Below are 26,371 nucleotides of genomic sequence, written 5' to 3'. Positions count from 1 at the left end.
AAGTGAATTCCGGTTTTCTGATCCATATGACTAGTTAGCTTGTAAATATAAACAGGTATCTTGTATTTTCTATTACTGAACCCGATGCAAACTACACATAATTTTCATTGCCCTGAGTGCAATTTTTATATTTGTAAATGGGAATTGACTGTTGAAATCTGCAGAAAGCTTACTAAACATATTTTAGGAAGTACTCTTATAAACCAATCATAAGCGCCCCATACTTTTTGTATACATGCACTGTAAGATTTGTAAACATCACTTAAGAATAGTTATGCACATGTCAGTTTCACCGTCAAGATGTACATTGGGATGTATATAATCACCCTTAATGACATGATCCTGGCCTTTGGTAACAGCTTGCATGACTCAGAACACTTATGTTGTTCCATATACTGGCTCACCCCATGACTAACAAAAAGATCAGCTGTTCCTCTACAGAGTTGTTAACCAGCTTGCTCCAGTCAAGTTACTTGCAAGCTCCATGACAGACAGTTACGTTACAGGTGGTGTTCCTAGCATGGAGTTGGCGCCATAAGGGACACTGCACCTGCTACATTGCTGTCTGCCAAGCCACTGTCCAAGGCACAGGAGCTCTGCTGGAGTTACTGGTTGACAACCCCACATGTGTCTTTCCCTTTCAGTCTCTCCTTCATGCTGAATGCTGTTCAGTATAGGCTTTGACATTGCCACAGTGTTCCTTCGGTGCTGAGCGGTGATTAAGGACCTCTTTTCTCCATTCCAGTTTTATCTGGCTTCTGCTAGCCTTAGGATCAAACTCCCCAGAGGGGTGGGCAGAAAACTTGATAGGTTCAAGGACAGCGGCTCTTCCTCTCTCCCTGCTCACTCCGGTCTCCTGGGCTGTGAGGGGGCAGGCCTTTCAGTCTGCACAAGTAGGATGGGTTCTGCTGCCAGGATGTTTGAGACAGTCAGTTAGTGGGAGGAGGATGATAAAGAAAAGATGATGCAGCATATGTGGCTGTATTTTTCTGACTTCTCCTTCTTCACCTTTGAGCTGTGCTCCAAAACAGCAGCTGTGAGGAGAATAAGGGGATTTGAGCCCCTGCCTGCAGAGATCTGTGGGCTGGCAGTAGTGGGGTTCTTGCTGGCTGTGCTTGGGGGTTTCATGGAGTGGTGGGCATTCTGGCACCCTTATGTGTTGAAATGCAGAATGTCCAATGGGGGGGGGGATACCCCAATCATCATGAAATCATTGGCTCCTTCTGTGTGGGGTTGATGTGGGAGAATTGTCTCTAGAACAGTCCCTGATTGGTTGGCACTGGTAGAATTTCCAGGGATGTTAGGTGTGTGTCTACGGTGTTCGTATTTTCTGATTGTATGTTTTTCCCCTCCTAGGCACACATTGGATATGGCAATCATTCTGCCAGCATAGTGGCAGTGTATGCCTCCCCCCACAACAGCATAAAGTAAAGGCAAGCAGATGGTAGAGAATTTTTCAGCCCTACTTTTAGGTGAAAAATAGCTTTCCATTTTTTGGGGAATTAGTGCAGACATTGCAATATGTCTTGTCCAAAAGTATAGGTTCTAAAAATATAAATGCTTTGATTCATTGGAAGTGACTACTTTTATGCAGTCTCTAGAAATGTGTAAGATGTTGCAACTTCCCAATTTCCTGTCCAGAAAATTTATTCATAAGGTAACAATTCATCAACCTTAAATACAAACTTTCTAGAGAAAAGCAAATTCAAACATCCTGCCTCAGTTAAGCACACCTGCACATTAAGATCAATCATAAGAACTGATTGTAATGTCAGATGTAGCAATGTAGCAGAGGAAAACTGTAGCAGAGGAAAACTGGTGGATGACCAATCTAATATTCTCTTCTATACTGTTTTAAAGGGATGATTCTAGGAACAATAATATCTATAACTTTAAAACACATTTCTTGAAGATACTTCATATTTAGAGTTAAGGGTATGCTTATTGCGTACTGGTTAATCAGTCGCAACTCAATTCTAAATATTTGTGCTACCATATCTGCCTCCATTAGGAGCCTAATGGAATGGTAGATAAGACTGGAAAGTTTTTGTAGCAAGATTTCTGGTGCCTTAACAGCTGCTGACATGTAGAAATTTAGTATGTTAAACTTTCCCTATCATTTTATCTCTGGTAGGAAGACCCTTTGCTTGTTAAATTTCTGCTTGCTGGTATTAGAGGCAGAGGGGCCTTTCAAGAGAAGTTGGCAACCATTATCAGATGTGTTTGGGTAGGGGAATTTGATGGTTTGGCTTGGGATCTTAGGAGCTCCAGACCCAACCACTCTGTTTTCTACGCAAGGTTGGCCTAGGGACAGGATGGCTCCTCCCCCTGGAGAGGCAAGAATTAGAAGTGGACCTTGCCTACTCATTCCAGGATGAAACGCCATCCTGAGATGTGGAATACTCCATGAAGATCAGGAGAAAATTTAAAAAAAACCTTAAAACCCACATTAAAAAAAAGCTTTCTTCTCCTTTGTCCTTTATTCCAGAATCAGGCCAAAATTACACATACATTTGTTGTTGTTGTTTAGTTGTTAAGTTGTGTCCGACTCTTCGTGACCCCATGGACCATAGCACGCCAGGTCTTCCTGTCCTCCGCTCTCTCCCGGAGTGTGCTCAAGTTCATATTCATTGCTCACATACATTTACAAATGCTTTAATGATCACTCAGGAATCTTTTCCTGCTTCACTTAATGTGCACTACCACCATTCACAACTTATGCTTATTCCACTTCCAATGTTATCACACTCCCTGCAGTTAGTACAGAAGGCACTCCCATACTTGCCTTGAATGGCATAGATACTGGACCATACTGCCCTGTGACTAGACTTGGATGGAATCCCATCATAACATAGTTGATGAAAGCTTGGCATTGTATAACACCCTCCCCCTTTCCACTTCCTGCATTACCTGCCTGACACACAGTTGTTTACTTCACCATTCCCAATCTCTGCTCATAGTCATAAGGCCTGGGGAAAGCCTTGTCAATTTTACCAAAATCTTCATCTCCAGGAAAACTGCCACAGTTTGGGAAAAGCCATGTCAATTTCACAGAATCTGCCAGCCTTGTATTTAAGTACTAGCCTAGTAGCCATGGGGAAACTAGGAATTCCATGCAAGCGTGTGAAACTACAGGCAGGTGAGTGAGCGGACTGGTGGAAGAGGAAAGTCCCCTCCCCCCATGCCCAGCATACCATACTCTGTACCATATGCTGTCCCTTCTCTGCCAGAGCCCCCAGCAGGATAGTAATTTGGGGTGGAGGCTTATTTACAAGGCTGGATTTTGTCTTGTGTGAAACTGAAAATGTCAGGGGGAAGTTCTTAGCAATTTCACCTGTACTCTATGCCTAATATATATTACCTTTTTAAAGGACACTCCCCCTCTCACACACACACTGATGAAACTGGCAATGCTTTTGCCAACTTTGTCCATTTCACAAGAGAAAAGGGAGGGGGAGAACTGCTGTCTGTCAGATACCCAGACACAACAGGAAAGTAATCAGTTAAGGGACTATTGTACCTCTTAATCATGACTGAAGGAATACTTAGGTATGGGGAGTGAAAATGTGAAAAGTCATTGCTAAGTATGTAGAACTTTATGGTAAAATGGCAGGTGAAGGACTAAAAATGCACTTCACCTAGGGCAAATCTTTTCACAGGGTATACAAATGGAGAAAAGTGAAAATGTGGCTGTAAGTCCAGCTTCTTGCATGGCCATGAATTTAAAAACCTGATGCAAGGCTATTTAAAATTGCATTTCTGTCTCACACATGTGCAGCAGAGAAGTCCCAAAGTGCTTTAAATGAGTATGTGACATAGATACATGGGTGAAAACATGAATGGCATTTCAAGCGTAGTGGAAATGGTTTCATCTATTTGGCACCAACCTAGTGCCCTCATGATTTTTGGACTACAATTCCCAGCATTCCTGACCATCAGTTATGCTGGCTGAGGCTGATGGGAGTTGAAATCCAACAAATCTGGAGGACACCAGGGTAGAGAAAGCTGGTGTATTCAAACCACATCAGTTACACTTACAGTGCGATCCCATGCATGCTTACTCAGAAGGCCCAGTGAATCCAATGGCGCTTACTTCCAGGTAAGTGTGCATAGGATTCTAGCCTTAAAATGTTACTTTTGTCTTTACTGCCCTTGTTTCAGGATACAATCGACTACGCCTCAGCTGGTGCTTCATTTCGAAAAATGGCAGGCGCTGCCAGGGCTCAAGCTTGCCGGGAAGACATGCTTAGGAGTTGATCCACATTTTCGCTTTAGCTCAGTGGGTGCTGCTCTCCTTGGCCGTGAACACGAGAAGTGGGGAGGAAGCCTCGGACCTCAACCACCTCCCCAACGCGGGAGCAAACCTTCAGTAATCCTACTGAAGTCAGTAGGGCTCTATATCAATCTTAAGGCGCAATTCTACGCATGTTTAGGCAGTCCTACGACTGCCAGCATTCCCCAGCCAGCTTGGCTGGCTGGGAAATGCTAGGAGTCGTAGGACATTCCTGTCTAAATACGCACAGGATTGCGCCCTCAGTGCATTAGCTAGGCACCAGGGGAGGGAAGTTGAGTAGGTGCGTACTGCGGCCCTCACCGCCAAGCCTGGGCTGGCACCCGTCCCCGCGCGCTTGTGCAATTCCATTCCGAGCAGGACTCCCGGCGCCGCCTGCCTGCCCGCCCGCCCCGCGCTACGCCCGCTCCTTCCTTTATCTCCCGTCAGCCAAGAGTCGCGTGGCATTTCCCTGGGAAAGCTGCTCCTTAGCCCGCGCTCTCCTTCCCCCTTTCTCCCCACCCCACGCCCCACCCAAGACCAAGTCGAACGTCAAAGGTGGGGGGAGAAGAGGGGATTTGGCAGGCGAAGGAAGGCTGCTGCACAGCCCCATCCCGGGTGGAGCTGAAGGGCACACAGGCTCGCAGCACAGCCCTTTCGCGCACGTTCACTCGGAAGAACCACGTCCTCCTTCGTTCAGCGGGGACCCCAAACAGTGCGTCTAGGCCAACGACTACAATCTCCTGAGGCTGCAGTTGTAGCCTTACTCGAGAAGGACTTGCGTTTTCCGCTGGGGCGCGTCCCCTGTGAACCCTGCTCAGAGTAGACCCATTGAAATGAATGGGACGTAAGTTAGACCGTTGGATACAACCCTGGCTATGCGCGCGCACAGGAGTGCACTGCAGCGCTGGCAGTCCTACCGCGGAGCGGCTCGCATTCCGCCCAGTGGGACTCACTTTTGAGTCAATGTGCTGAAACCCGCGCGGTGAGCATAACCGACCCGGGAGGCTCGCTCCCACGGTCATAAAGGAGCCCGAGTCCTAAGCCAGAGCCGCCCGCCGCGGGGCTTCCAGGGCGGTTGGAGAGAGGGCGGGAAAGTGCCCGCGCTCGCAATAAGGCGCTCTGGAGGAAGGGGTAACGGGGGCGGCTGTTGCTGCTTGCGTCGGGTGCCTCAAGGGAGGAGGCGCGCGGGCTTGAGAACGTGCTGCGGCGGGAGGGAAACTTCCCAGTATGCTCGCCTCCCCCCGGGGCTAGTGGTGGTGAGCGCAGCTGCTTGGGGGGAGGAGGAGAAGGGTTAGTTGCTGGCGTCACTCGCGAAAAGGTCAAGCTGGCGCGCCCCCCGTGTTAGCTCCTCCCGGTAAAAAGAGCTCCAGCCGTAGCGACTACGCAGCCGCACAGGCGAAAGCAGCGAGCAGCCTCCCGGCGGCGGCGCGCATGAGGCGCGCGCGCGCCTCTCTGCGCCTCGGGGCAGGGTCGGCCAAGCTGCTCCCGCCTCGAACCTGGGGGCGAGCCGTGCTGTCTGCCTCACCTGCCACCTACTGCTGCTGCTCCTCCTCCTCGGGCTCCTGCTCCAGCAGGAGTCTGGGCCTGCCTGACCGCAAAGCGAACAACCCCCCTCGGCGTTGCGCAGCGGAGGTTGCCTCTCTTGGCCCGTTCTTCCCGGTGACCCCGTCGCCACCCTCGGGGGAGAAAACAGGAAGGTGGGGGATGGGGAGAATCGAATGAATAGTGTCGGAGGAGCTGCTGCTGCTCGAGATTCAGACGCGGCCAGCCTCGCTTCCTTTCCCTTTTCCTGTGCAGATCGTTTCAGATTATTATTATTTTCTTTTCCCCTCAGCAGTTGAGAAGCGACAGAGATCTAACAGTGGTTTCCACCATGGGAAACATCTGACATGTAGGAATAGGGATGACAACAATTTGGTAAATACTTGCATGAAAGTGAATGACAGATTGTCCAATCTGTAGCTCTCAAACCTGATGCTTTCCCAGTGACTTGCTTATTATGGACCCCTGCTTATCATAGCAAACCCCACTGATCGGGTTGTATACAATCCTAGTCTTGATTAGAGTTGACCCATTGAAATGAATGGGGCTTGTTAGAGAAATATTGGATACAAGCTATTGTGCCCTGCAGATGGCAGTGACTTTTTCAAAAGTTACATGTTTAAGCCACAGCACCCACAGGACCAGGTTCCCGATTCAAGCGGCAGGGACTTTTGGGAATCTTGCGAAGTTGCCATTAAGCACCTGTCAATGCAAGGAGTACTGACTGACAGCCACCAGGTACTGTATTTTTCATGGGTTCCTGGGTGACAAAACATTTTTGGATACCTGTTAAAATTGTCGAGCCTCATGTGATGCAGAGTGGTAGGCGGCAGTAATGCAACCGAAAGTCTCCCCACGACCTGCGCTTGATCCCAGCGGAAGCTGGTTCTCAGGTATCCAGCTCAGGTCGACTCAGCCCTCCATCCTTCTGAGGTCGGTAAAATGAGCACCCAGCTTGCTGGGGGAAAGGTAGGTAGGACTGGGGAAGGCAATGGCAAACCACCCCACTATACAGTCTACCAGGAAAACACCGAGGAAAAACTGTGTCCCTCTAGGGTTCACTAATGACTCGGTGCTTGCACAAGAGGAACCTTTCCTTCTTAAAATTGTCACTGTAAGACAGGGGTATTGAAGCTCTTTTAGCCTGAGGGCCAAATTCCATTTTGGAGAAGCTTTTGGGGGCTGCATCTCGGTGGATGAGGCCAAAGGCGAAAGGGCCAAAATACCAACATTATTTTAGCTTAAAGCTTTTACTGCCAGAAACTACACCTTAAGAGAGGCATTTCAGCCTTTTAGAATGGGGGCAGGGGACTGCATTAAAGTTAGGAACAAACTACTGATGCGTGAGGAAAAGGGTGGGGTCAGGAGAAAGGGGTGGAGCCATCTGGGGAAGCCCGAAGGGCTGTATTGTGATCCCAAGAGGGCTGTATTTGGCCCCTGGGGCCTGAGATTCTGTACCCCTGATGTAAGCAAATAAAAATGTAATTTCCAGCTGCATATAGGTATGCAAATTAGGCAACTGGGACCAGCTGCAACTCCGTGCCATGTGGTAGCATGCACAGTAGCTAGTCTAAGGTCACCTCACCCATGAAATCACTAGGTAAGATTTGAACTGGGGTCTTCCTGGGTCACAACTGATAGTCTTGCGCTGCAATCCTGTGCATGTTTACTCAGTACCATTGTGTTCAGTGGGGGCTTATTCCTAACTCTGGATAGGATTGCCGCCTTAGGCTATGATCCTCTGCATGCACAGCTGAGAGTAAGTCCCACTGAACTTGCTGATTTCTGAGCATGCTACACCACCAGCTACCTCGAAGAGAAGTATTTTAATGCCAATAACATCAGGACTTGAAAACATATTTGAACCTTCTAGTCCCATAAACACATTCTGAGAGGAGTTCTAGTTCATCTGCCCCTATCTGTGTCAGGAAGAGTATCAAATATAAAGTCCACAGGCCTTAACAGGACCTTCCTATCACCCTCCATACTGAATATTCAGCATTAGGATAGGAAGTGTATGATAGGACAGCCTGGGCCTTATCGTCATTAGAAGTCCCCAGGACACAGCAAGGCATAATATGTGTGTTTAAGATCAGGTAATTTGCCAGAGATGTCAGAACAGTGCTTTAAAAAAACCTTTAATTGAAGCAAGATCAATGATTTGGTGTCTAACTGAAGTGAAGTTGGCATATTTTCATGGAGAACTATGGGTGCGACCCCCATGCATCTGGTGGTTATGGAATGTGATCCCCATAGCTTTTAAAATCCGATTCATATAATAGTTAAGTTACATTCTGTTATTTTTATTGCAGTCATCAGACCAAAGTTAAAGCAGTCAGAGTAATGTTTACAAAACAAAAAAATAACAGCATACATGACATCCCTACAAACGTACGCCTGTACGAAAACATATACTCTAAGGTAGCCCCATAAAAAAGTGGAGTGGGTAGATGGGACCTCAGAAATGTTTGAAGACTATTAACAATGACAATGGCCCTCATCAGTTTTATGAAAATTATTTGGGCAGCCCAATTCTATACATGATTATTCAGATGCGAGTTCCATTGTGTTCAGTGGCAGCCATAAATAAGTATGCATAAGATTAGTGCTATAGGATTGAGCTTTTACTATGGGGGTTATTCTGGAGCCAGTTGTTGAGATAACTTCTAGCACTTTTCCTCCTTTATATCATAAATTATAAGCTCTAATACTTTGCAAAAAAGGAAATAAATAGACTTCATTTTCCCACACTATGGTAATATTTTGAGTTAACTTCCAACTGTCGAAGATGTGTGTAGGTGTATGGTGTTTTCCCTTAAGAAAGCATTTCTAAAAACCCTTTGGAGCTCAGTCAGAAATGCACAGCTGTATGCTGTTCAATAAATCATGGAAAAAATAATACCTTGTGTTAGTTGCATCCAAATTTTCCCACGTCTACTTATTTTTTTGCAGAAGAGGCTCAGCACTGCCACCTAGTGTCTTGTTTTCCATGACATACTTTGGTTACTTGCAAGATATCTAATTAGAAGTGAATTCTTCTAACCATGTATTCCAGTGTATTGATTTCCACAAAACTCCTGTGAAGTGATTTCAGGACTGTGACCAGAATGTCCAATAATTTTAAACTGCAAAATGTGATTTAACAGCAACAGCATTGGTGGACTTAACTGCTAACTGATTATACAAACTGATTTTAAACTACCTCCCCCAATAATTTTAAATGCTTGTTCTATTCGGCATTGTTAAAAATCTTAAAGCTTCAGATTTACACAGGGCTAATTTTGACTCTTGAAAATGCTATTTTGAATGACTTACATAGCCATTCATGATACATAGTTGATACTGCTTTTAAGTTGAAGACAAAATATTGATTTTATATGCAGATGATATACTACTCTGGATAAGGGACTCCCCACCCCATTTCTCACCATTTTTCAGGCTTATGAGGATGAAAATTATTTTTTTGTTCCTCTCAAAGGATTTATTAGCATAGCACTCAGCACAGCACTTCCACTTTAAGTGCAAGTGGAAGCAACAGGACCAGAAGATACAGGGTACTCCAAAGATGAAGGATAAGTAGCAGGCAGCTCAAAACACAGTGAAATTTGGAAAGGCTTCTGCCAGTGTACACTTGTGTCATCCAGCCTGCAATCACCACCTGTCTTTCCTTTGCTGCTCACTACAGCTGTCAAAAATTGTAAGCTGCTCCTTTAGGTGATGCTTTCTCTCCAATATACTCAGGGTGGAAAGTCAATTGTGAGGACTCCTGCACTGCATGTCCTATAGTTTATGCTGCGTGTGTGATTATGGCTTGTTCTATACTTTCAAGGCTCTCTGAGTTCTGATTACTTCTCCCCAGCACAGTGAATCGCTGGGTATTTCTTCTCTTGCTTCCTGTAGCCTGGTTGAGGGGAAGCTGTCTGGGCATGCTCAGAAAAGCACCTGGAAAATTACATTATTCCTGCAGGGCCCTAACATTCAGATGCGTTGCCTTTTGTGCCCTTCACATGACTTCACCTGGGGCAGGCACTCCTCCGTTTCCTCCCATCTGCTCCTTTTTTCAAAATATCAAACATTGCACAATAAATCTAAATGGAGAAGTTCATCTTAAGCTAATGTTATGGGTAAGTGAATTATATTTACTGCCTGACTCTTATTCACAGCAGTGGTATATAAGTGTGATAAAGCCAAGGCTTACTGCACCAGCAAAATGTTATAATACTAGGGGTGTGTTCTGCTGGTGACATGATTGGACACAGAACATCATATTTGTGTGAAGAATCGGTGTATTAATGCTTCTGCACTAGCAACAGCTACCAGAATGGAGGTAGTCTGGCAGATGAATTTTGAGAGCTGTTGCATGGCACAGGAGGCTGTGGATGGTATGTGCAGGTTGGGGTCAGGACTAGAAGCAGCCACCTAGATGCCTTCTTAAAAGGCTTTCAGGCTTCGGACAATTGGAGGGGAGGCAGATTCAACCACATTCCTGATACATTTGTAGTAAGAAGCTACACTATAATAGATAAGACAACTGCCTCCCAGTTGACTCACATAAAATGTTGCTGCAATTTTGTCCATATAAGGGTCTAATGTATGAAATGTTACATCCAAATGTATGTAATAAAACCCTGCCAGCCTGCTTCTTTTATTGCAAAGCAGCATGGTGTGTGGGAAATTTGAACACCACCCTCCCCTCTATTGCTTTTCCACTTCAGTTATTTTTCAACTGTTACTTTCCTTCTTTACTTCTTCTCCGGAGCCATTTTACTGTGTTATGAGGTTCTATATCTGTTTGCAAGGTTGTTCTTGGGGTTTTTTAACCCCATGATTTACGGTTTTGCACATCAATAGAACACAGAGTAGATTGATCCCCACTACTCTTTTGTGTAGTGATACTTTTCTTCCTTTTTTTCTGTTTAACCCTGGTGGGAGGATAAACTTTTAGGCTTTATGTTTTGTGAATGAAGCACTAGATCAGAAGAAATGCTGTCTATTCAAAGATAGGTGTCAAAAACTTGATACACTGCGAAATTCCTGTACATAATATAACAAGTTGGTTTGCTTCTTTGCAGACTTGTTATTCTAGTGGGCTTAGGACACATCTAGGCAGAGTTCCTGAACTTACTAACTTAAGAACATAAGAAGAGCCATGCTGGATTAGATCAAGGGTCCATCTAGTCCAGCATTCTGTTCACACAGTGGCCGACGAGCTGTCAACGGGAAACCCACAAGCAGGATTTCAGTGCAACCGCACCTCCCACCCATATTTCCCCAGCAACTGATGTGCATAGGCATACTGCTTCTGATACTAGAGGTAGCATATAGCCATCAGGACTAGTAGCTATTGATAGCCTTCTCCTCCAGAAATTTGTCTGACTCCTTTTAAAGCCATCCAAATTGGTGGCCATCACTACATCTTGTGGAAGTAAATTCCATAGTTTATATGCTGTGTGAAGAAGTACTTTTATCTGTCCTGCATCTCCCATCAATCAGCTTCATGGGATAACCCCAGGTTCTAGTATTATGAGAAGGGGAGAAAAATGTCTCCTTATCCACATTTTCCACACCATGCGTAATTTTGTACACCTCTATCTTATAAGAGAATGTCATTTACATGAATGTGAGTTTAATGTAAATGGGTTTAAGATTGGGACACAAGATAGCAATAGTGACAGTAAACTGGCATTGTACTTTGCCAGAACATCTGGGGTTGTCTCAAACTCCCTCCGCCTACCAGCAGAATGGACACTACTAGCAGAACAAATTCCTCCCCCAACACGCATACCCCCAGAATCTAGTGCGGTGGGTTGGGGAAACTTTCAGCAGATTTGGAATGTGTGGGGAGGACTGTAGGGGTGTGGGGTGAGAGGGAGGGGAAGTCCTTTCATGTGAGCGGACGTCTGTTTGCATGATATTGGATGAAACCCTTGGTTTGTGTCCTATTAAGGATGAAATCCTATGGACACCTACCTGGAAGTTCCAGTGAACGCAGTGAGATTTTTTTTTAAAGAAAACATGCACAAGATTAAGCTGTACAACAAAACAATCTTTTTGTGTAAAATTTTACTGTATGTAAGGGCATCTGTAGATAGTCAAATTTTGTTCTACGTTCGTTCATATGATTTCAGAGTAATGCCACTTATGCAAATAGTTTTCTACAGTATTTGGGTCTGTGAATGTAAATCCAGAAATGGAAGGGCTGCTGTTAGGGGTGTACGAAATCCCGCTTACCTGGCTCCGCCGGGTTCCGCAGGTGGGGGGAGGCGATCCGTTCCTCCCCCCAGAATCCTCGAGGGGGGGAGGCGATCCATTCCTCCCCCCGGAATCCTCGAGGGGGGAAGGCGATCTGTTCCCCCCCCCCCCCGGAATCTTGCCTGGTGAGCTCAGCTCCACAGCCAGGCTGCAGAGCCATCAGCCGGGCCAACCCGCAGCAGGGCCAACCCGCAGCGGGGCCTCCAGCCACTGCCGGGCTGGTGCGGACGCAAATGGCATCCTGTGTAGGGGACGCCATTTGCATCCCTATGCCGGCCCGTGATAGGCTACGTAAATATTTACGTAGCCTATCACAGCCTCCGCAGGGACGCAAATGGCGTCCCTGCGTTAGCCGTGATAGGCTACGTAAGTATTTACATAGCCTATCACGGCCATTCGAAAGACGTGAATGGCGGCTGCAGACGCGGCCGCCATTCGAGGAGCACCGGAACGGCCGACCAAGGTAGGCTCCGTTCCGGGCCCATTTCGTGGGGGGGGGGGCTTCATTCCGCCACAGATTTCACTGAGATCTGTGGCGGAATTCTCCGCCATGCCTAGCTGCTGTTAGTTGTTCAGCTGGATCCTTTACATATTTACTCAAGTAAATCGTACTGGGTACAGCGCGACTTGCTTCTAAGTTCCATTGCAAAAGACTGTGATTTAACATTGCCCAGCAAGATAACTTGTTAGGATGTATTAATAGGTGAACTTAGTGAATAGGGCTAGTGGCTTTCTGGTGATCCTTAAATCATATTGACATTTTATGTATGGATTGTATCCAGTGTTAGCCCTACTTAGAATAGACCCATTGAAATTAATGGGACTTCAGTTAGACTAGTATTGGATATAACCCTACATATAAAAAAATATATCCCACCCTTCCACTGCATTTGTAGCACTCAGAAGGACTTCCAGCAGTTTAAAAAATAGAATTTGACAAATTAAGCAGGCCATTGTAGCAGATAAAACTAATCTAAAAAAACTGGGTGGGGGGCATTATGACCTAACCAAGGACTTCATTGTCATCAGGGCTGGGTAAATTGGAGATGATGATCAAACTCTGCCTACACCTCTTACCTTTTTGAGATTAAAATGTGGGTAACTTACCTAAACACTGTCCGGCCTGAAGAGAGGGGGTGACATATCAAGATATTCTATGCATGTATTGCATCATAATTTTCTTGTATCTATGCTAATAATATTATTGACTCTAAACAAAAGAGGCAGCATCTGATTCTTGTTTACAAAGGGACTCCATTTGGACATATCTGGTAGTAATGTATGTGTTAATAGTTTCAAAAATTCTCTTCATTAAGGAAGTGATATAAAGAGCATTTGACTTCAGCTACAAACTACTTATTTCATAGTAGTCTTGCTGAAGTGATATATGGATTGCAGCCGGGCAGATTGTTTATGTTGGTCTGTGGTGGGTGTGGCAGTGGAAGTAGTGGATTTGTTGCCACTGTTGAAGTATCCATAGCAAGGATGATGACACTTATCCGTGGCTCCAGTTCCAGAAGTATTGTACAAATGTATCACGTTAAAGCATCGTATTAATTGCTGCTGCTGCATCGTTTTGATGCCAGGACAAACTCCTCCTGATAGTGCAGCTTTGTGAGTTTTTGTGTTTGGGCCCTTAAACCCAATTCTAGAACTGTAGCGGTGAAGTGCCATATCATAGGATCAGGTTGTAAACCCCTATCCTAAGACTTCCCACATAATTGCATATAGGATGGGCCATCTGTGCCAATACAAGGACACAGAATGTCACAATGGTGCTGCAGCAATGCCCATATACACCAGAGTAACTGCTAAAATATTTGGAAATATAAAAAGGAATAAAGACTGTGGCTGAGAAATGTGTTTTATATGTTTTTTAAAAGCATATAGAATATATACATATATTTTGGTCTATGAACCTTCATTTAAGGCTGTAGCAATCCTAACTACAATTACTTGAGAGTAAGTCATTGAACCCTGTAAGACTGACTTCTGAGTAAACATTCAGAGGATCAGAGTGTGTGCACAGCTGCAATCCTGTGCACAATTCCTTGGCAGTAAGTCCCACTGAATTCTGTGGAACTTACTTTTGAATAAACATGCATAGAATAGGTTGCACAATATCTGATTTGGGGCTTGCGTGCTTTGTTAAATGGGACAATCAAATATAATTCTAAAAATGCATTGGCACGTACTTCAAAGAAAAGATGAGAAAAGAACAATAAATCCGAGGACACACGATGTAATACAAATATACTGTCTACAAAAATAGCTATAAAACACAGTCCCAAAATACTGTGTGCAATTAGTACGTCATAGATCTAGGCTTGTGTGTAGTTAACAAGCTAACAAAAGCTCCGTCACACTGTTCTCATAAATGTTTTGATTGGAACATTGCTTTAAATAATATTAAATATATTTAATATTTGGATCCTTGGTATGATTAAACTGATTATATGACTCTAAGGCCTTGGGATGTATGTACAGTTTGAGATACGGGTATTAGTTAACTACTTCAATTCAGTTGATTATAGATCATTTTTCCAAAGGTTGTAAAGATATATCGGGATGCACAATCTTTTTGATCTTGAGAGCCGCATGTTTTGCTGGCTTGGGGGTCGAGGTCTGCACATGCACATCCCAGAGATCCATATGAGGATCGCTAGGGGACAGAGTGTCTTTTCTCCCCCAGTGATCATGATGCAGATTGCTCTTTCCTTGCTGGTCCTATCAGGATTACTGGGGGAAGGAATTCGGCTGTGGGGCCAGGGCACCTTAATGGTATACAATATATTGTTTCTGTAAGGCTGCACTGGTAACACCAACTCTTGATTCTATTTAGCATAGGTGAATATCTTATGTACCTTTAATTAGGAACAGAACACAGGAAGCTGCCTTACTGTCCACCTGGCTTAGTATTGATTCCACAGTACTGGCCTTGGTTCTCTGGCCCTTCAGACAGGAGTGTTTCCCAATCCTACCTGGAGACACCAGGGAAACTTGAGGCCTACTGTCTACCAAGCATGTGTTCTACTGCTGCATTCTGCCTTTCCCCTCAAAGTACTGGTTACTGTTTTATGTGATTTGGCTAAGACTTTTGGTAAAGCAAATCTACTATTCTGTGAATTTCTGAATAAAATAATACATAGCCCAACTGTGTTTGAAAGGTCATTTGATGTGTTAATTCGTGTGTTATACTCTTTCAGTTGTGGTGTGTTTTGTGAACAGTCTCTTCACACTGTTCAGCATTAGCTGCATGACTTAAGGTCCTTGATTAAACAGGAAAAGACCATTGCTGGAGCCCAGCTTGTTAGTAGGCTGACAGCATTTGGGGGGGGGGGGGCGGCACTGATCATGACAGTAAAAGTTTTGGAGATCGATTCATTCACTAACTACAGCATATCTATGGCAGCCTTATTGGGGGACTAATTTTGAGGACTTCAGATATCTGGGGGGATACTTTTACACTCTGCTTGATCATTGTTTTTTAAATATATATTACATTATATCAAGTGGCCTATAATTAGTTGTGAAGATCCCCCTTTTTTCTTTCAGTCCATCATGCTTCAACACAAATGCTGATTTGATGGGTGTGGTAGAAGCTGCTTTATTCACATACCATTAATGTTGTTAGATGAGATAATTTATATATATATATGTGAGCTATTGTTTTTAAATTTATTTTTTTCTGTCTTCAAAGGGAGTGTAATTTTAAGACTTGAGCTACTTGATAAACAGACAAACACAATAAGGTACATGATCATAATTATGCATGATCATAGCTACGCCTATTAAAGTGAAGGTGGGGGGAGCTTCTAGTTTACAGCCTTATTTTTCCTGCAACCTTGTTCATTCTACCTGCCACTCTTCTGATCAAAACTTTTCTTAGTAGAGCTCTTCACAGAGCTTTTTGCCTCCGTGCTAGAGACAAGTGAAGAGGGGACAGGAGGAAGGCCTGCCTCAATACTGAATGTACATAATTCAGGGATACACGAAATCCCATGTCAGATAGAGAAACCAATCCAACGCTACTGCATGTGAATAACATAGCGTAATTGACAGTCATGATGTTTAATGTAGAAAAGCTTAACAAAGAAACCGACAAGGTAGTGTAATTTAAACAAACGCGACTTCATACACCTTAACAAGTAGGTAGAAACTACCGTACTGTGTTACCTTGGTGTGTATACGTGGGTGGATTATAGAAATAATTAGGCAAAACCTTGCAGTACAAAAGGCATGCTCTGCTCATACGGATAATCTTGAGGAAACGTGTAAGAAAATGCTGTGGCGCGCTGAAAAGAGCGGCGACGCTAATTTCTGGGAGAACGCTTTCTTTAACCGTTAAGGTGCCTCAGTGTAAGGATTAAACAAAAACACGTGCTATTTCCATTGAAACAAGTAGTCGCTTTTCCTTTTATGCGGAAGTCAAGGCTTCCAATACGGCGTTTGTCCTCTTCCCATCCCCCTTCTCTAACATAACGGGCAGAGCTCGTCTCTCTCCTCCCCACCCCCTGTAGTTGAGAGTAGTATCACACGGGCACACGCTTCCTCTCCCGCGCGCGCACACGCGCACGGTCTCGCATACATACATGGGGAAGTAGGAGGGGAAATGCAAAATAGAAAAAAACACCCTCAGAAATCTCAGCTGCACTTCTGGCCCTTTTAAAAAGTTTGTGTAAATTGGAATGAGGTCAGATTTGGAGCTTCTCATTGCACGCGGTGATTATTATTACGTTGGGTTCCAAGCCAATCGGAGCGGAGGGGGTGGGGTTTGGCACGGCGGAGCGTTGGATACAGCCTGCGATTGGCTGGGGAAATGACTGTGAAGGGATAAAGAGGCGCGAGGTGGAATTGGGGTCTGCTCTAAGCTACGGCAGGAGAAAGTGTGTGTAAGGGGGAGACAGGCCAACTCCATAGCCCCGGTTTGTACATGTCTCTTTCCTCTCTCTGGGACTGTACATCCAAGGGAAGGCGAGACGGGACTCTATACATTCATTGCACCAGTCACCGCTCTTCCTACCAGGAAGACACACATTTATTAATGCTGCTTGGTTGCATGAGCGGGGCTTTTTCCCCCCCGTTTAATTCCTCGCAGCCACTGAGTAACAAGCGAACAAACTCTTGATCCCTCTGCCACGAGTCTTAGACTGCGGACGTTTTGTTTTGTGGGAGGTGGGCTTTTTTTAAAAAAAAAAAATACTGCTTTTGGATTTTGGTGTGCCCTTTAAAGAAACGAGAGACTTTTAGTAGTGGGCGTGCTGCTTTTTGCTGAAACACCTCGAGTAGGGAAAGAGTGGAAGAAAAGCAAGGGGGGGAAAGCACTTGTGAACTCCGGGGTGAGGGAAGAGGTGGGAGAGAGAGAACTTGGATTGGCGGTTGGTGTTTTTTGTGTTTTGTTTTGAAAGAAAACCTCTTTCCACTTTGGAGCCCGGCTTCTGCAACTGGATTCCCAGGCCAAAGTTGCTGGGGAAAGGCGTGCAGAAAGTGGTGAGAGACAAAAGCGGTGTGGAGCTACAACTACTTCCCAGAGGGGACGGTGCCTTAAGTAGCAGAAGGACGGAGCGCTTGCGAAGGGAGCTTGAGACGCCCAGTGAGTGGGAAACTTGAGTGTCTTGTTTCAAGCTGGTGCCAAACTGAGACCCTCCGATTTCCCCACAGCTGCCGCCGCCGCCAACGCGCGCGAGCCCCCGAGATGGTGCAACAGACGAACAACGCGGAGAACACGGAAGCGCTTCTGGCCGGCGAGAGCTCGGACTCCGGCGCTGGCATCGAGCTGGGCATCGCCTCCTCGCCCACGCCGGGCTCCACGGCTTCGACGGGGGGCAAAGCGGACGACCCGAGCTGGTGCAAGACGCCCAGCGGGCACATCAAGCGGCCCATGAACGCCTTCATGGTGTGGTCTCAGATCGAGCGGAGGAAGATCATGGAGCAGTCGCCGGACATGCACAACGCCGAGATCTCCAAGCGCCTGGGCAAGCGCTGGAAGCTGCTCAAGGACAGCGACAAGATCCCCTTCATCCGGGAGGCGGAGCGGCTGCGCCTCAAGCACATGGCGGACTACCCTGACTACAAGTACCGGCCCAGGAAGAAGGTGAAATCGGGCACGAACTCGGCGAAGCCGGGCGAGAAGAGCGGGGGTGGAGGGAGTGGCGGCGGCGGCGGCCCGGGAGGAGCCGCCACCGCCGCCGTCTCCAACTCTTCCAAACTTGTCCTGAAAAAGGGCAGCGCCGCCAAACTCTCCCCCAGTGGCGCCGGCAAGCCGCATCCCAAACTCAGCCTGAGCGGCGGCGGCGGCAGCAAAAGCTCGTCTGCGTTCTCTGCGTCTGAGCAGCCGGCCGCCCTCCTGCCCCCGGAGCACCACTCGCTGTACAAATCCCGCGCCGCTTCGCCGGGCTCCTCCTCGCCCTGCAGCAGCAGCAGCAGCAAACACCTCCCCGAGAAGAAGGCCAAGCGGCTCTACCTCTTCTCGCACTCGTCGCCCGGCGGCGCCGTGCCCGCCAGCCCGACGCTGAGCACCTCGACAGAGGCCAGCGACCCGCTCAGCCTCTACGACGAAGCGGCCGCCGCCGGGAGTCAGCAGGACGGCGGCGGCGGCGGCAGGGAGCCCTCCGCTTCCCCCGCGGGCGGCTGCTCGCCGTCGGACCACCGGAGCTACACCAGCCTGAGGGCGCCCTCGCCAGCGCCGTCCACCTCGCGCTCGTCGTCGTCGGGCTCCTCCTCCGCCTCCTGCGCTTCCTCCTCCTCGGACGACGAGTTCGAAGACGACCTGTTGGACCTCAACCCCAGCCCGGGTTTCGACAGCATGGCCCTGGGCAGCCTGAGCTCGTCGGTGCTCGACAGGGACCTGGATTTTAGCTTGGAGCCCGGCTCGGGCTCACACTTCGAGTTCCCAGACTATTGCACCCCGGAGGTAAGTGAGATGATCTCGGGGGACTGGCTCGAATCCAGCATTTCCAACCTGGTCTTCACGTACTGAGGGGGACGAAGGAGGAGAGGAGAGGAGACGAGAAAAGTAGTGGGTGCGCGCGCGCGTGGGGAGCGAGAGAGACGCAAACACGGCACGGACCCCACGCACGCTACACACGGACTGGAGAGCGAGCGTTTCGCCCGCGGTGGCTGCGGGGTTCCCCCCCCCCAACGAAACTGACTGGGGGGGGGGTTGCGATTCTAAAAAGAAAATGGCAAAAGGGATCAACCTTCTTCCTTTTTTTTTTTTTGTGAGAGAAAAAGTAACCGCAGAAGTATCTGTCTAGCTAAACAGATCCCCCCCCTTTTTTTTCCACGCTCCCACAGCCGAAGAAAGAGTTCCACGTTTCACAGACTATGGCGAGATTCGAGTGGCTTAAACAAGAATGCGGCGGGAGGGGGGGGGTTGGAAATCACGCACATCTCCAAAAGGTTTGTTTCTTGCCCATTTTGAAGGGGTTGGGGGTGGGGAATACTGTGTGTTATGTACATTAGATATCTTGGGGGGTGGGGTGGGGATCTGTTTCAGACCGATCTGCTGGACTTGCAATGGTTAGCCCTAGTTTGCTGGGTTGGGGGGGGGGTACATCAAGAGGAGAGACGTGGTAAGGGACAGGCCCCGGGAACTGGACTGAAATCCTAAGTGGGATGGAAAACGAGGGAGGTGTTCCTTAAAAAAAGAAATGAACTGGAAGCTCGGCTAAGAAGATAATAATAAACCCGAAAAGGATTTGCACGTATAAAGGAGAAGGTGGCAGCAGTTTTCTTAGTCACCTTATATTATATACAGAGAAGTCAGTATGTGTGGAATTCCAACAACACTGAACTTTTTTTTTTAATGGAGACAGATATAGAGTATACCAAGTTTCTGTAATGATGTGGTACAGGGGAAATAGAGGGCAGTTGCTCTTCCTTGCGAAAACGTGTTTTTCTTACTCAGAATCGTGATGGTGTTGGATTATTTCACTGGTGGGGTTTAATATAGCATGTTATCCTATCGATCTTTCTGAGGTTTCTGTAAGACTGTTGAACAGTTTTAAAAGAATAGTGTTAGAATAATATAAAAAGCAGATAGATGGCGCTATGTTTGATTCCTACAAAATTATCACCAGCTTTTTTTCATTCTTAACTCTTTAAGGATTCAAACGCAACTCAAATCTGTGCTGGACTTTAAAAAAAATCAGGACCAAATTTTTCCTCAGTGTCTGTATGTATGTGTGGATGCGTGTGTGTTCCTTTATAGATGTAAATGAAGACTCTTTTCACACCATGATGATCCATTCTTGAAACATTTTTTTCCTTGTAAATGAAATTGGATGCCATTTTATAAAGTGAAGTATTTATACTGGCCAAACATTTTTTATCTGTATTACGTTGTCCATTTTGGTAGTTCTGTTGTTACCCACACCATTTTTATGTCACCTTCACTGAAGGGCTAGAGTTTTAACTTTTAATTTTTTATATTTAAATGTAGACTTTTGACACTTTTAAAAACAAGAGAAGAGAGATGAAAACGTTTGATTATTTTCTCAGTGTATTTTTGTAAAAAATATATAAGGGGTGTAAAGTGCTGTTTTGAATTTCCTGATTATAACAGGGCTGCTGGTTAATCTCTCTCACACAAAAAAATCAGCCCCTACTTTCATCATGTTTACACTCCAATCTGCAGGCTTCTTAAAGAGACAGTATCCCTTATATCTGCTATTCAGCTCTCCTTATGAGTTGAGAGAGAGGGATTGAACTAATTCACTGTAGGGCTAACTTCTAACAAATAAAACCCCTCTCAGAGAAAATAGTATGTTGTACAGAAACAGCAGGAGTATTTTCAGGAAAAAAGGGATCCTGTAGCTTTAACTTGTAAACCACATCTTTTGCACTTTTTTATAAGCAAAAAAACAAAAAACCGTGCCGTTTAAATCACTGGATCTATCTAAATGCCGATTTGAGTTCGCGACACTATGTACTGCATTTTTTCATTCTTGTATTTGACTATTTAATCCTTTCTACTTGTCGCTAAATATAATTGTTTTAGTCTCTTATGGCATGATGATAGCATATGTATTCAGGTTTATAGCTGTTGTGTTTAAGATGAGAAAAAGTGAAAACATCTTTGTACATTTAAGTCTGTATTATAATAAGCAAAAAAGATTGTGTGTTTATGTATGTTAATATAACGTGACAGGCGCTAGGACATCAGCCTAATGAGGAGGTTCCGTTAAGGGTTTTTCCTTTTTTCTTTCCTTTTTTTTTTGGTCATCCATCCTGTGCAATATGCTGTGTGGAATATCTTTGTCTAACGATCTGCCCATAACACAATGTGGGGATGGGGTGGGGGGAAGCTGGCTAATTATGCCAAGTTCACTGCCTGTCAGATTGTCAATATACTTTCTGTAAATAACCTTTTTTTCCAAAGGAAATAAAATCAGCTGGAACTGAACCCTAAAACTCTGCTGTTCTTGTTGTCATTCAGATCTCCCCTTTTGTGGTTATTCTGTGTTTTTGCACACTTTCAGTGAAACATCCTTGCAGTAAACACTCTGCTATGCAGAACTGTTAATGCAGAGGCTTTTTTCCCACCCACCCCCCTCAATTGGCCGCTTCAGACCTTTTGTATGTGTGCTGGCCTGCATGCTTTCTAGGAATGTGTGTATGCATTAAGCAAATGCTAATAGCGTTTTCACTGGAAGAATAAAAAAGGAGGGAGAGGTGTGGGAAGATGGGCTTAGCTACACTTAGTAACAAAGAAAACACCATCAGAGCTGAAACACAGCTACAGGGAATGAGCTTTAAAGGGCCCCATCAACCATTTGTTCTCATAGCCTGTCCTTGCACTGTGAAAATCATGCCTCTTTCAGTATCCTTCTGCCAGTAATTCTGCTCTGTCCATTGCCCCAGTGTTCATCTACACTGAAGATGGAGAAGGCACATTGTTCAATTACTCTTGTGAGCCACAAAAGGATTTTGCAACTGGAAGAACTTTAGAATTTCATATATTTCAAAACAGCTTAGATACCATCTTCTGACATTGTAGAAAGTATATTTAAAATGGTCTTAGTTTGGTGCGTTGCCAAAACACAAATCAAACTGTAGCTCTTTCCTATCTTCCTACTCCCTTACAATCAATTTGTGGGAAAGGCTTGAAAATACCAGCTGTGTTCTAATTGCAAGGAAAAATGAAGAGTTTTCACATGAGTTGGGGAAGGCAGGTGCAAGCTATGAACAGTTTCTTCTAAGTGGGGCTATTCTTTAAGATTGCTTCACTGGCTAGTAGTTCCTTTGGCCTTTTAGATAATCCTTTTTAAGCAGATGTGAAATACTAGGTCAGTGGGTGAACCGTTAAGTGCTGTGGCAGCTTTGATGAAGAAGCTTAGAATTTGCATTGCAGATCAGTGTGATGGAAGCGTTGGTGCGCACGCGCGCACACACACAGAGCCATGGATGCAATCTTAGTAGCTAGTTGCACTGGAAATGTAATGACCTATAAACTGAAAGTATATCTGACGAAATCTTTTTTTAAACCTCCCTCTCATATCAATTTAAAAAAGACCCTGAGGTATCTACTTCTTGTGCAGTTTAAGAACCTTGATTAATAGGCTGCACTTTTAAGCATGCTTCATTGGAAATAGTTTCTATTGAAAGTAATGGGACTTACCAGATGTGGTTGATGGGGTTGTTTAAGAGCACTGTCTAACAAGTGGGTTATTTCATAGTGGAAATAGAAATGTTTATATTCACCTTTATTTTGTTAAAGTGAGGGGTGGGCACACTGGATTATCGTTACTGTATAAGGGGATTTTGTTCAGTTTTTTTAACTTTCGATGAAGGCAGTCCATTATGAGAGTACTGGAGTTGTGGAATAAGGTATGTCCTCTTAAGATAATATAGAGATACTAAGAAACAGGGTGCACATTTTTAAAAATGGCAAGAGTTTTTAATTATGCAAATAGAGATGGGGGAAATTGGTTTCTTGGCTAATGATGTCACAAATTAAGTGAAGGTTGCATACTAGGCCTTTGATGTTGCTTTCCTTAGTTTCCAGGGGGTTGGCAGGGCTTTATTGCATGTTAAACGTCTCCACTTCCCCAGATACAGTCATTTACTTTATGATGGTCTACCTCCCTATCAGGTTTGTGAAGAGGTTCAGGAGGAGGAGGTTGACCTTCAGAAGTGACTGTGTTCCATCTTAATAAGATTACAAGTGGTGACTCGCATCACATCAAAATATGCAGCAAACCCAGTCCTTAAGGGGAATATACATATTCAGAGTTGTAGTAGGACTGGGACAGGAGCCTTGTAGTTTATTTGGGGTTTATGAAGGACACTCTTTTTCCTTGCTGCGCTCCTGAAACTTTTCCCGCTGTGCTATTCAGTGTTAAAGTGTACATAAATGCTTTATTGCTATATAGCTGAATGGGGAGGGGGATATTTTAACCTTGCCACATGAATCGCCTAATCCTAATTATCTGTAGCATACTATAAACTCTCAGGAGCTCAAGCAGACTGATTTCCTATCTCCGCTTTCCTTTCGCTCAGCTGATAGCTTCAATTAATTAACTTCCCACCACCACAGACTTAAATCGAGACTCTCATAGCGTGCCTGACTTCCTGTATTTTTAGGCCCTTTTTCTCTTCCAGGATGGTAATAAGAGCAATCTGTAGAAAAATGTGGCATTCTGTTTGAAACTAAGTTTCCTTTACAAATAAGGAATTCTCATCTCTATGCCCTCAGCATTTCATAGGTTGTAGAAGCTCACGGGTCTTCAAAGCCTTTTTTGGATTTTTAATTAATGTTTTTTAAAATGCAAAACGTTGCATACCAAGGGAGAGTATACAGGCCACTACCTTATTTTTGTTGTCTGTTGTAAAGCTCAAACCACATGTTACATGGGAGATCTGTGACTGGATCTCCTGACAACGATTTTAATCAGGTAAGGGGAAAAATTGGAGTGGAGAAGTGGTGATGGCGGAGTGGGTGTGTGTCTTGAATTCTCTCCCTCTCCTCCATGCCATTTTCCAAATTAAATTGCTGCCCCTGTCTCTAGCTTCCATTTGTCCTGGTGTGGGAAAAAGGCATGTGCCTATATTATGCCTGTATTTTTTTCCCGGGAAAGCAAGCAGTATGGGTGGTGGTGGGGGCTGCAGTAATTTACATAATGGAAATTGCATGGAGGGGAAGGGATAAAGACTCCTTTCACCAGCGTTGCTGCTCCAAGCCAATTTGGTGACCTTCCAGTTGCTTCCCAATCAAAACAAATGTCAAGAGATCCAATCATGGATCTAGTGTGTAACTGCAGTAATGACAGATTTCTCACAGAGACTCTTATCTTACATTTATTTTACCTGTTTATTATTGATTTATTTGTTTACAATATTTATATACCGCTCCATATCTAGAACAGATTTTGGAGCGGTGAACACAAGAAATAAAACAGTAAAAGAATAAGCACCCTGTTAGCTAGTTCACACATGCGTATCCACGGGTCTGCAACAACAACTGGTGAATATTTCGGTGAATATTTCAGCTTAATTATTTGCAAAATAGAATCATAGTAGTCTTGGAAGGGGCCTTGGAGATCCTCTAATCTACCCACCTGCTTAATGCAGGAACTTCAGTGCAGCATGTGACCACAGCATCCCTGGTAGATGGCTGTCTAGCCTCTGTTTAAACACCTCTAGTAAAGGAAAACCCATAACCTCCCAAGACTGGCTGTTCCACTGTCTTATCAGCTCCTATCACTGGGAAGTTTCTCCTAATGTTTAGCTGAAATCTGCTTTCTTCCGATTTTCCTCCATTGGTTCTAGTCTTACCCTCGGGAGCAACAGAGAACAAGTCTGTTCCATCTTCTGTGTTGACAGCCCTTTGAATATTTGAAAATAGCTATCATGTCACCCCTTACTAGGAAAGGAACAGGTTAACAGGGTCATACTGAGCACGTATTTTAAATTACTTTTAATTTATTGTTATTTGTACTAATGATATGTCAACTGACATGATCACCACACACTGTGACTGAGCAATTCATAGAATCATAGAATAGTACAGTTGGAAGGGGGCTATAAGACTATCAAGTCCAACCTCCAATTATACAAAATGAATCACAAAATTTAAACAGAACAGAAGCGGCGTGAAATATATTACCATATGTGAAGTCAGGTGCTTGGGATTACTAAGGTATTGTTTGGATCTCTCTTGGAGAAGACTTGTCAGCTTGAAACTACAGGGGAAGAAATTATCTCAAGGTCTTCGTCAATCAAAGATGGTTGTGAGCTATCAGTGTGCTGCATTTGCAGAACAGGGAGGCAGCATAATTCTTGAATTTAGAAAATGAAGCATTCCCAGTGCTTGGATAGCAAATGTATAATATTGTTGTACAAGGCAAGGGAATGGTTGGATAGGCCTCACCTGGAATACTGATCTTTCATGGTTTAAAATAATTATGTAAAACTTGAATTGTGTGCATACACACAAATCCAGTGAGAGTGGATTTCCTTTTTCTATGATCAATCTTTTGAGGAAAAGCAGGGTTGCTATAGCTTAAAAGTGTGAGAGAGGGTGAGAAAGAGAAAGGGTGTATTCAGAGGGATAATTCTGGGTTGTTGCAATGTTAGCCCTACTTAGAGTAGGCCCATTTAAATTAATGGGACTTAACAATGGAAACAACCCTTAATTTGGGTTCTAAAAAAAAATGGGTAAAGTAGCAACTGAATATAAACAGTGCATTAATAAATGTAGACCAGGAAATTACAAGGTGTTTTTCCCCCTAATCAAATAACATTCTGGAACGCCCTCAGACCATTCATGGGAGAAAAGAAACACCAAGTTGTATGGCTCAGATAGCTATCATATGATGATTTTTAATTTGACACTTCAGTAGTATCCTATTGTGGTCAGGAGAAGAATATTTTCCCATGGTATGTTGATTTCTCTCTTCCTCTGAGGCAGGCAGGAGTGGGCTGTCTGGGAACCTTGGCTCTTACTTAAGAAACAAATCAGATTTCCACAACTGATTGCTGGCAAGCGTGCTGGCTGTTTCTTGTTGAAAACCTGCAGTCCGATCTTACTCATCTTCACCTGGCAATAAATGCCACTGAGTTCAATGGGCGTACTTCTCAAGCAAGCGTGATTAGGGTTAGTGTTGGGCAGCTTCCAGGCTGAGGCTTTTGCTAGCAATGGGCTTACCAAAGCTACATGCCTGACACCTATGTGTTCCGCATGGGCAATGACAGCCCCAGTGCTGATCCCTGCTAATCCAAATGGGTTAGCAGAATCAGCATGGTGCCATAAGAACTGGGGCACAAAACCAGCAATGGTCGCACCTAAGCCCCCACTGGTTA

General features: G+C 44.9%; 1 protein-coding gene and 1 long non-coding RNA gene across 2 annotated transcripts in view; one reads left to right on the top strand and one right to left on the bottom strand.

The window, feature by feature from the left end:
* LOC146347223 (uncharacterized) overlaps nt 1-5,940 on the bottom strand; it is a 50,351-nt gene extending 44,411 nt beyond the window's left edge. Inside the window, exon 1 of the long non-coding RNA XR_014790202.1 lies at nt 5,799-5,940. This is a non-coding gene — a long non-coding RNA (uncharacterized LOC146347223). The remainder of the gene's footprint in view (nt 1-5,798) is intronic.
* Nucleotides 5,941-16,930: 10,990 nt separating this feature from the next.
* Nucleotides 16,931-21,472, top strand: SOX4 (SRY-box transcription factor 4). The gene is made up of 2 exons (XM_084850136.1): nt 16,931-16,992; nt 17,729-21,472. Exon 2 carries the CDS (start codon nt 17,763-17,765, stop codon nt 19,044-19,046), a length of 1,284 nt encoding a protein of 427 aa, XP_084706262.1. The 5' UTR covers nt 16,931-16,992; nt 17,729-17,762; the 3' UTR covers nt 19,047-21,472.
* The last annotated feature ends 4,899 nt before the right edge of the window (nt 21,473-26,371 follow it).

Source organism: Heloderma suspectum, chromosome 4, assembly GCF_057233095.1.
Source record: "Heloderma suspectum isolate Gila_16-S chromosome 4, 16-S_ref, whole genome shotgun sequence".
NCBI classification, from domain to species: Eukaryota; Metazoa; Chordata; class Lepidosauria; order Squamata; family Helodermatidae; genus Heloderma; species Heloderma suspectum.
Note: the sequence above shows the minus strand (reverse complement) of the source record. Positions and strands in the feature narration are given on the sequence as shown.